Genomic DNA, 12,030 nt, shown 5'->3' with positions numbered 1-12,030 from the left:
ACTTACTATAGCCTTATCTACATCGTTGCAATGGACTTTGAAATATCTATCATTAGATATCCACATTGTCTATATTAATGACTTAGTAATCCAGATATAGATAAAAAAATTGGTAAAAAATCGATGTTGTCCCGGTTTTTTGCTCATATCTCCGTTATTTATGGACCGATTTTGCTGATTTTAAATAGAAAACTTCTCGAAAGCATGTCTGACAGAATTATTGAAGATTTGGATTCCGAAGATATCTGGGGTCTTCAGAAAATTGATTTCAACAGACAGACGGACATGGCTTAATCGACTCAGCTGTCTATAAGGATCCAGAATATATACTTTATAGGGTCGGAAATAAAAAATGTAGAATGACAAACTTATATATACCCTTCTCACGAAGGTGAAGGGTATAATAAAAAAAAATAAAATGCCAGCGTAACTGGATATCGGAGATCAGTTAAGAATATAGAGCCAAGCATCGAAGAAGCCAAACTGAATGGATCATATAATCCTAGAAAAAAATATTATAGGTGTAAATGGCCATATTTCGAAGCCATGGAATTTATGAGGGACAATACAACATGTTCGATTAAACACCGAATTTTAGGTGAAAAATTGTAGTTAATCTCTGAAGTCCGAAATAGGCCTGAACTGTGGTGTATTAAAGCCAATAAATATAGACCCCGTTCAGCTTAACAGAAGTCATGGAAAGATCTGACTCACGCTATGGGAACAGATGGTAATAAAGTTTGATCTAAGTTCCAAGTTATACTTGACACTAACTATATTTTTAACAATATTCTACAATTACTGTTGATGACTGCAAGCGTAACTGGTACATTTTACGGTTGGCGCAATGGTCCGTAATTATGAGGTTTCACATCGACAGGTGTTTGAGGTGAATAATCTTCGTTATTTGGTGAATATACTTCTAGTTCTATATCAAGCTCTTGTTCAATATTATTATTTAGAAATTTGCAAACTTGGTTTGAGTCATTATCGTCACTATTATTGTCATTAACTGATGTGTTCTCAACTTTCATGGGACTTGGATTTTTAATGTCATAACAACATTTCATGTGTTCATAAAAAAACCACTTACATCTATATTCATTGTTAGGATTTCAACTTATCTTCTTTAATAAGTAACTCTATACTATATATTACTTAACGAAAGCATTTTTAAAACGATTAAAGAACATTTTAAATGCCTCACATAAATCTGACTTAAAAAAGCATAGCCACTTTTAGCAGAAATATCAGTAACATTGGCTACCGATATAGTCGAGACATACTATACAATTTGTTTGCTGTCGACCGCGACGTCAGTGATTATGGTGATTATTATAATGAATAGAATAGTTATTCCAAACATCCAACGCTGACATTGGCAAGTAACACACATACTGCCATATACTTACATATGTACCTAACTAGATAGAGAGCAAAGAGCAGGAATTTTATTTATACATATTTGGCTTTTGTTGAGTACTTTCGTTAAGTGTTGCTGTGATGATGTTTGTAAGTGTTAAATAAAGTATTTGAACGAAACTACGGTTTAGTTGAGCGAGAAATGTCAAACGCCATAGATAGATTACAGTTAATCGCTGAAATACGAAAGAGGCCTGAACTATGGGATTTTAAAAACAAAGAATATAAACCCCGTTTAACTTTACAAAAGACTTGGGAAGATCTGGCTCTCGCTATGCGAGCAAATGGTAATATTGTCTAATCTAAATTCCAAGTTATACATGACTCATAATATATTACTAACCATGTTCTACAATTACAGTTGAAGACTGCAAGCTTAAATGGAAATGTTTACGTGATGCGCATCGAGTAGAACTTAAGAAGTTAGAGTTACGTATCAGAGAAGATAAGTTGAAAGGTTCATATGATCCCAACAATGAATATAACTGTAAGTGGGCTTATTTTGAAGCCATGGAATTTATGAGGGACATTCAAACAGGTCCGATTAAACTTCGTAATTCATCTAACAGATTAAACTTAATCGCTGAAATTCGAAAGAGGCCAGCAATATGGGATCTTCAAAGTAAAGGAAATATATCTACTAGAATTTTGCAACAAACGTGGAAAGAATTGGGTCGCGCTATGGGAGCAGATGGTAATACAGTTTGTCTAAATTCCAAGACACAAAAATATCTTTAACAATTTCCTACAATTACAGTTGATGTCTGCAAGCGTAAATGGAAAATTTTACGGAGTACTTATCGAAATGAAGTCAAGAAATTAGAGTTACGCATCGTAGAAGATAAGTTTAATGGTTCATATGATCCCAACAAGGAGTATAAATGTAACTGGATTTTTTATGAACACATGAACTTTATTCACGACACTAAAAAGCCAAAACCCATGAAACATGGGAATTCACCTGTTAATGACAATAATAGTGGCGATAACGACTCAAACCAAGTTTCCAAATTTCATAATATGGTAAATATTAAAATTGAACCTGAACTTGATATAAAACCAAAAGTGTATTTACCGGATGACGATGATAATTCACCTCAAACACCTGTCGATGTGAAACCTAATTTTAGCGGATTTAAGTTAGAGGAAAACCCAGAGCCAGCAGATGATAAACCAACAACTTCAAATTGGAAGTATACTAAATGTTCTAACAATCAAGCGAATTTATTGGAAGGTTTCGCAAAGGATGACCATAAGTTAATTAAATCGTCACGTTCAGATATAAAAGATTCCAATGATATGATTCATGTTAACGATTCCGACTATAATTTCTTGATCAGTTTTTTGCCGAAAATGAAAAAGATCAATGATTTGCAAAACTTTCAGTTTCGTGCCCAAACCACCGATTTGATGTTGGATATTATGTCGCAGTCTACGGCTGGGGATAAATTCTAATAATTAGTCTTAGTTTAATTTATTTTAGCATGTTAATATCAGTCTTTAACATACATTTCAATAATAAATGATTAACAATTTATTTAATTAATAAAATTAGAGTTTTTTTATTTGTATACTCTTCACCATAGGGTACAACTAGAGGCGCAACTGAGAGTAAGCTGAGAGTAACAATAATTATTCTCTTCACACGTACTTGTGATATGTGAATTCAACATACTTGTGAGAGAATTAAACACATCAAAATACTTGAAATTTTAACTTTGATTTTCCGACTAAATATAGACCGAACCACTTTTTTACATTTCTACACAATATTCGGCAATTTTTTTGAATACTTTGCAGCACACTTTTATTTCCAAAACACATTAATTTTGCTCAAATGAAAAAAAATATTTTTCATTAATTTTTGACACTTAATTTTATTGTGGTAGAATTTAATTTATAGAACAGAGTTTAAATTTTTGGTATTGAAAATAGAACAAAATTTAAATAAATTAAAATTTATACATTTTGAAAATTGAAAAGGCACCAATACAACCTCAAAACTACGTACTAATACATTCTCACGAATGAGGTTTTTGACAACAGACTTAGGTTTTTTCCCTCTCTGTAACGCTTCTATGCTCTATCACCATGAGTGGCAAGTTTATATAAGTTTGTCTTTTCTAAATTTTTCATTTGTGACCCCCCAAAGCATTTCCAGCAAAAAGTCCACCCAGACCGAAATAATAAAAGTTCATCAATTCAAATCAAATTTCGCTCCAAATAAGTTTTTTATATACGTTAATCATGGCATCTAATGTTATGATTATCGGTCCATAAGTAGTCATAGTTCACATATAAGGCAAGAGCTAACCTAAAAAACCGGTTAGCGTTTTTAAAATATTCATTAGTTTTAAAATATTGCGCAACAGAGAAAAGTTGATAATTTTTAATATCCAAATCGGAAATTAATGCTCGAAACTATTTGTATTTTGATTTATTCTGAGAAGTATAATAGTGCCAAAAATGGCAAAATTGTGCCACAAATCCCATCACTGGTACACACGCACGTAGGAAAAGAGTAAATGAAATGGCTACCAGCCCATCATTGGCCCTTCCCTGACAAATTTGTAAAAATAAAAGTAAAAATCATGCATTTAAGGATTTTCACTATTATTTTTCTATAAAGTATCAAATATTTAGTTGATTTTTATTTATTATATTTCCTTTAGCTTTAGTTTGATTTAGAATTTCTTTAGCTGAAACTTTTCGTACTCCCTTTGACGTACAAATTTGTCAAAGGGGGCAAGGTTTGTGGAACTTCTGAGGAGTAAATAAAGGCTTTTTATATAAATATTTGATACTGTTGAAAACATTATGAATTGAGGATTGATATTTTAGTAAAATTAAATAATTTTATAAAATTTTTAGACTTCAATTACCTTAAAAACTAAAAAAAAGTAATATGATGATTTTCCTGTAATAAAAATATAAAATTTGACTTAATGTAAAATTTTAATTGTTAAAGATATCATAACAAAATTTGGAACATATATAGACTCAAATGTCCTTAAATCAATAGCATTAGAATTTTTGACATTTTTTATTTTCAAATACCAAAATACCTAAAACGGGGAAAATGTGTTCCAAAAACTGAGTTTTTTCAGAAAAGTCCCTACTGTGACGTTATATACCTTGTGATAGTAAAAACACTTAGTAAGTATTTAAGAAACATATGGGGTTATACAAATATGGAGCTTCCTCGTGGATCCGTGCTTTGCCTTTTTAGAATTTTTTACTCAAACCGAAATTTTTTTTAAAAAATTGGTCAAGTTTGAATAGGTCTCGGGGGTGATATATGCTCTTAAGTGAGCCAAATTTTTCTTTACACGCTTTTGCATTAAGTTATCTTTCCGGATCATATAAAAATTCTATATAGTCCCGAAGAAATTTTTTTTACAAAAGAAAAAATATATGGGCTTTTTTGGGAGAAAACGTTAAAAATACGGCCCTTTTTACAAGTTCCTACTTTGGATGCGTATAACTTTTTATAGGGAAGAGATAACTGTTAGCAAGATTGTTTTATTTTATTTAGAATTTTATTGCCAATATAGCTGATATTTTAAAAATAAATTTCGACCCTCGATAGGCCTTATCTAAAAAACCATAAAAAGATCGAACAAAATTAAAAAAAAATAAATCAATAAACCAGAATATCTCTTCAGCTAAATGAGATACCTACACTTATGAGCATATTTTTTGTAGATCTGCTCAAGAGCTATTTATATTCAAAACTTCAGCTTATTCGGATCATAAATGGATTTTTGGCGATTTTGTTAAAAAATTTGAGACCCGATGTGACCAAGTTTGAGGGGCTACGCACTGGCCCCCATTATCTCTAGGAAGCTGAACAAACGTAAATCAACTCGAAAACACGTCAGCTCAAACCATGTGAAATTTCGTAACAATATATCCAATAATTCCCAAGATACCGAGTTTCTAAACCACTGTGCGACGTATATAAGTTGGTCAAAATCGAAAAAAATATTTTTTTAAAATTTAAAAAAAAAAATAAATTTAAAAAAAAAATTAAATTTAAAAAAATTAAATTTTAAATTTAAAAAATAATAATTTTGTTTACCTAAAAATATTTGAAATTTGTATTTCGAAGTATAATTTTGTGCAGGGTATATAAGATTCGGCACAGCCGAATATAGCTCTCTTGTTTTATTTATTTTTGACTTTGTTTTTTTTTGTGTAAAAAATCAACCAAAAACAAAAATGGCTATAGTCCGCCTCATGTGTTTTCCTCTATTGCTCAACGATGAATGAACAAAGTATTTAAAACAGCATAACAAATGTGTGTAAAATTTTTAAACATACACAATGATGCATGAATGATGTATATTCATGCATATGATGTAGGTATATTAAAGTGCTAAATAAAGAATAAATTTACAATACAATTTAAAAAAATGTCTGCAGTTCCCTAATGAATAACAAGGAATATGAAAAAATCATAGATTAAAAAATATCCATATCAATGTAATGTAATGTATTCAAAAAAGTTTTACCAAATTGATGCAAAAAATATAGTTTTAACTTTATTTTAATAAATACATACTAAATTAAATCCAAATATCCATCTCTGCTGGCAGCCAAAAAGAACGAATAACTAAAACGCACACACATAACTGAATACACAGCTAGTTTGAGAAAGAGAGCAATGAGAGGGTATTTCGTTGACTATTGTTGTGTTGTGATGATGTTAGTAGATATTTAATACAACATTTTAACGAAACTATAGTTTAGTTGAGCGAGAAATGTCAAACGACATGGACAAATTTAAGTTAATCTCTGAAGTCCGTAAGAGACCTACACTATGGGATATTAATGGCGAAGAACATAGATCCAAAAAATTAATTCAAACAGCGTGGAAAGATGTGGCTGCCGCTATGGGATCAAATGGTAGTACAGTTTGATCTGAACTCCAAGTTATATTGTACTTGACACTAAACATATTTTTAAACATTTTCTACATTTACAGTTAATGACTGCAGGCGTAAGTGGAAAAGTTTACGGGGTCGTAATCGAGCAATAGTTGATAAGATAGAGTTACGCATCCAAGAAGATAAACAGAAAGGTTCATATAATCCTAACAATGACTATGGCAGTGAGTGGACTTATTTGGAACACATGAAATTTATGAATGACATTAAAAAACCACCTGTTAATGACGACAAAAGTGAACTAGAAATGTCAATCAGATTTAAATTGATCGCTGAGATACGAAAGAGACCTGCAATATGGGATGTTAATAGCGAAGAACATAGAACCAAAGGAATTTATCAAACTGCGTGGAATGATGTGGCAGTCGCTATGGGATCAAATGGTAGTACAGTTTGATCAGAACTCCAAGTTATATTGTACTTGAGACTAAATATATTTTTAAACATTTTCTACATTTACAGTTAAGGAGTGCAGTCGTATCTGGAAAATTTTACGGGATATGAGTCGATCAATACTTAAGAAGAAAGAGTTACGCATCAAAGAAGCTAAACAGAAAGGTTCATATAATCCTAACAAGGCCTATAGCAGTCAGTGGCCCTATCTTAAACACATGGAATTTATTCATGGCATGAAACTTGACAACAAAAGTGACGATAATGACACAAACCAAGTTTGCAAAGTTCATAATAAGGACAATATTAAGATGGAACCTGAGAGTGATCCGGAAAAGTCAAACGACATGGACAAATTTAAGTTAATCGCTGAAGTACGAAAGAGACCTGCACTATGGGATATTAACAGCGAAGAACATAGATCACAAAGAATTCATCAAAAAGCGTGGAAAGATCTGGCTGTCGCTATGGGATCAAATGGTAGTACAGTTTGATCTGAACTCCAAGTTATATTGTACTTGAGACTAAATATATTTTTAAACATTTTCTACATTTTCAGTTAACGACTGCCGTCGTTTCTGGAGAAATTTTCGGACCACTAATCAAAAAATAGTTAAGAGGATAAAGTTACGCATCCAAGAAGCTAAACTGAAAGGTTCATATAATCCTAACAATGTCTATACCAGTGAGTGGCCTTATTTGGAACACATGACATTTATGAATGACATTAAAAAAGCAAGTCCCACGAAACTTGGGAACTCAAATGAAATTGACAAATTTAAGTTGATCGCTGAAATGCGAAAGAGACCAGCACTGTGGGATAATCAAAGCGAAGAACATATATCCTGTTTATCGTTGCCAGAAGTTTGGAAAGATCTGGCTGTCAGTATGGGATCAGATGGTAAGCCAAATTTATTTTGACGACGAATTTCTCATAGTACGACGAATTCGTCGGTAAATGTTTTTATTATACAAAAACATTATTTTCTTTTTACTTCATCAACATTTTATAATTTCACTGATATTTTCTCTTTCCCAATTCCCACAAAATTAAATTTTTAATTCAACAAATTTTTACTATGATTAAAAAGAGAACAATTCTTAATGTAGAATATAACTTTGATAATTTCTAACTATTACAGTTGACACATGCCAGGGAAACTGGATGTCTTTATGTAAGTTTTATCGGGCATCAGATAAGCGTCTAGAGTCACGCATTAAAGAAGCTAAACTGAATGGTTCATATAATCCTAACAAAAAAATATATAAGTGTAAGTGGCCATATTACGAAGCCATGAAATTTATGAAGGCCAATACAACAGGTTGGATTAAACTTCGTACTTCAGGTGACAAATTGCAGTTAATCGCTGAAATGCGAAAGAGACCTGAACTATGGGATTTTCAAAGCAAAGAACATAGATCCTGTTTATCTGCTGCAGAAGTGTGGAAAGATGTGGCTGTCAGTTTGGGATCAGATGGTAAGACAAATTTATCATAGTTCTAATTTATAATAAACACACGCTACATGTAAACAAAAATTTATTAAAAAATGTTTTAAATTGGAATTGGGAAACAATGAAATTATAATATATCGAATTCGTGCCAGTTGAACTCGATATATTATAATTTCATTGTTTCCCAATTCCAATTTAATACATTTTTTAATAAATTTTTGTTTACATGTAGCCATATTTCAACTAACTTATTAAAACAATATTAAGAAAGAACCATTTAGAACAAAATTATTTAATTAAAACTATGATTAAAAAGAGAACAATTCTTAATGTACAATACAACTTTAATAATTTCCTACAGTTGAAACATGCCAGCGTAACTGGGTACATTTATGTAGGTCATATAGGGGATCAGCTGCGCGTCTAGAGTTACGCATCCAAGAAGCTAAACAGAAAGGTTCATATCATCCTAACAATGACTATAGCAGTCAGTGGCCTTATTTTGAACACATGGAATTTATGAAGGACAAAACAACAGGTTCGATTAAACTTCGTCATTCAGGTGACAAATTTAAGTTAATCGCTGAAGTCCGAAAAAGGCCTGAACTATGGTGTATTAAAAGCAAAGCATATAAGCCCCGTTTAGCTTTACAAAAGATTTGGGAAGATCTGGCTCAGGCTATGGGAGCAGAAGGTAATACCGTTTGATTTAAATTCCAAGTTATAAATGACACAAAATATATTTTTAAAAATTCTCTACAATTACAGTTGATGACTGCAAGCTTAAATGGACAAGATTACTGAATGGGTATCGAGTAGAAGTTAAGAAGTTAGAGTTACGTATTAAAGAGGATAAATTGAATGGATCATATAATCCTAAAAAGGAATATAGATCTAAGTGGATATTTTATGAACGTATGAAATTTTGTAATAACTTTAAAAACCCAAGTCTTATGGAACTTGGGAACACATTTGTTAACGACATTAATAGTGACGATAATGACTCAAACCAAGTTTCCAAATTTCAAAATAATACGATGGAAGAAGTGTATTTACCAGATTACGAAGATAATTCACTACAAGAACCTTTCGGTATGAAATCAAATTTTAGCGGACAAAATTCACCGGAAAACCAAGATCTAGCAGATGATAGACCAACGACTTCACATTGGAAATGTACTAAACGCTCTTATGCTCAGGCGAATTGCTTGGAAGATGTCGAAAAGGAGGAGCATAACTTAATAAAGTCCGCTAAGGTGGAAACTGAGCTTGATCTAGACCCAGAAGTGTATATACCCGACGATGAAGATTATGACACTGACAGCCAAATGTCTGGAATGGAATTTTTAAGCGAACCAAATTCTCCTCAAAACCAAGAGTCAGATGAAGATAAAACATGGTCAACAGGTGTTTTATTAGAAGATATTGAAAAGGAGGAGTATAGTTTAATAGAGTCCATTAAGGTGGAACCTGAGCTTGAGCTAGATCCAGAAGATGAAGACGATGACACTGACAGCCAAATGTCTGATTCCGACTATAATTTCTTGGTCAGTTTTTTGCCGAAAATGAAAAAGATCAATGAGTTGCAAAATTTACAGTTTCGTTCAAAAGTTACCGATTTGATGTTGGAAATTGCGACAGAATGAAAATTCTAATAATTATTCTAAGTTTAATTTACTGTTTGAAACATTGTTTTAGTCTTTAACAAGCATTTCATTTCCAAACAAGATTAAATAAAAACCAAATAAAATTCCTTAAGAAGGAATACTTAATATTAATAATCAGGTATGTGATGAAAAACGATTTGAAAACGACAAAAGTTGTGATGTGTTTGTTTGAATCGTTTTGACATATTAGTTTCAAATTCGAATTTGTTTAAAAGGGAATTTATGGAAATTAAATTTTCACATTAATTAAGGTAAACAAATGGAGACTTTTTGTTGTTTTTTGTTATAAAAATGATACGGAATGAAACAAAAATGTAATATGAAATCAATCGAAATTCATCACACCTAAATCGTTTTTGAAAATTGACTTCAGTTTTGAAAACGATCGTTTTTCATCACATGCCTGAATATGTTTTATTTTAATTTCTTTTTAAATGGTTTAATAAGAATATTTATACTGCACAGCTATGAAATAAATATAAAACATGGTTTGACAAAAGACCCCAAAAGCAGTGTGTGGCCAGGCCGCTTTAATAAACATAAAATATTTTTTATGAATAAGGCAGTTTATGTTGTTATTTTTATATTCCTATAAATCATTAATTTTATATAAAAACAGCATCCGAATTTCGGTGCGAACCGATATAGTTTTATCTGTACAACAATAAAACCCATACTCTTACACAATCGGCCACATTTGCTTTTACGAAGGTTATTATTAATAGCAAGAAACAAAAATTCTTTTGTTAGGTTTTTGTTTTATTATACACTGAAATCAACTTTCCGTAGCCCCTAAATAACTTATATACATGATTCATACATCAATATGTCGGGAATTCTTCCCGCTCGGTTGCTATTCGACTCACAAATGGCTGAGATATAAAGAAAAAACCGGGAAAACCTCGATTTTCATCAAAAAAATTTTGGTAAAATTATTTTTCCAAAAAAAAAAATTTTAAAAATTAAAAAAAAAATTTTAAAATAAATTTGTAAAAAAACTTTTTAAAAAAACAATTTCGAAAAGAAAAAAGTTAAAAAAACTTTTTTGTAAAAAAATTTGGAAAAAAAAATTCAAATTTTTTTACCTAAAATATTTAAAAAAAATATTTTTACGTATAATTTGGTGAAAGGTAGACAATATGGATATCTAAGACAGATATTTTAAAGTCCATTGCAACAATGTATATAAAGATATAGTAAGTTGGACCTACAATGGGTAAAATCGGAAAAAATATTTTTAAACCCGATTTTTTTTCATAAATTATTTTAAAAAAAAACTTTTTTAAAAAAAATAAAAAATTTAAAAAAACTTTTTTATATGAGAATTTCGAAAAAAAAATTTAGATTTTGTTTACCTAAAAATATTTAAAAAAAAATAATTTTTAAGTATAATTTGGTGAAGGGTATCTAAGATTCGGCATAGCCGAATATAGCTCTCTTACTTGTTTTTACCTTAACGTGTGTTTTTTGCTTTGACTTGGCAATGTACATATGTATGTACGCTGATAAATGAGAATTAAAAGTTGTCATAAACAACGAGAGAACGAGATCATTGTTACGCTCTTTGTTTTTGCTTCTTTTCCTTCCTTCCTTTCTTTGTCTTCCTTCGTGCATTTTGAATTTTTTTCAAAAATATTTCAGTTTTCGTTGGCATGCGCCTTCTATATGATTTATATTCTTTGGTAGTAGTAAATGACGATAATGATCCCGAAACAAGCTCGAATTTGAATAACAATGAAAATTCTGAGTTAGATTCTGAAATTGTGAGCGTCTATCCTGGCAATCAACGTAGCAATAAGATACAAAACCAATGACCAACTCTCTTGGGACCACCTACTCTAAGGACATTCGATGCTATAAAACGTAATGCCTTTTTAAACTGCATGTTATATTGCAAAACCTACAAGTACTTACTATCAAATAAATGTCGTACAAGATTCGGACAATGAAATGAAGATCAATCAAGTTCCAATGATAATGAATCCAGCAAACATTCTTCATATCCTCAGTTTTAGGATGTATGCAATATGTGTATTAAGATAGAGCCTGATATTGAATAATTCTTAATCTAACAGTTTTGTCAACCATAAATGTCTGACATCATTGTACAAATTATAAAACACACACATTCTGTTAATAAATATT

At 30.9% G+C, this 12,030-nt stretch overlaps 1 protein-coding gene across 1 annotated transcript; it reads left to right on the top strand.

The window, feature by feature from the left end:
* Positions 1-1,796: 1,796 nt before the first annotated feature.
* On the top strand, positions 1,797-9,887 carry LOC135955409 (uncharacterized). Its single transcript, XM_065505760.1, has 9 exons — positions 1,797-2,116; positions 2,180-2,859; positions 6,213-6,330; positions 6,410-6,754; positions 6,834-7,244; positions 7,324-7,665; positions 7,907-8,242; positions 8,580-8,912; positions 8,987-9,887. The coding sequence occupies exons 1-9, from the start codon at positions 1,933-1,935 to the stop codon at positions 9,862-9,864; spliced, it is 3,627 nt and encodes a 1,208-aa protein (XP_065361832.1). The 5' UTR covers positions 1,797-1,932; the 3' UTR covers positions 9,865-9,887.
* The last annotated feature ends 2,143 nt before the right edge of the window (positions 9,888-12,030 follow it).

The sequence above is a fragment of the Calliphora vicina genome, chromosome 3 (assembly GCF_958450345.1).
Source record: "Calliphora vicina chromosome 3, idCalVici1.1, whole genome shotgun sequence".
NCBI lineage: Eukaryota > Metazoa > Arthropoda > Insecta > Diptera > Calliphoridae > Calliphora > Calliphora vicina.
The sequence above is the reverse complement of the archived record's forward strand: the minus strand, read 5'-3'. Positions and strand labels throughout refer to the sequence as shown.

Bases quoted from the DNA above. Each gene is read 5' to 3' on its own strand.
- LOC135955409 (XM_065505760.1), top strand. From the start codon at position 1,933: ATGGAATTTATGAGGGACATTCAAACAGGTCCGATTAAACTTCGTAAT. The intron at 2,117-2,179 runs GTAATACAGTTT...CTACAATTACAG, and splicing joins TCGCGCTATGGGAGCAGATG to TTGATGTCTGCAAGCGTAAA. The intron at 2,860-6,212 runs GCTGGGGATAAA...GACAAATTTAAG, and splicing joins ATATTATGTCGCAGTCTACG to TTAATCTCTGAAGTCCGTAA.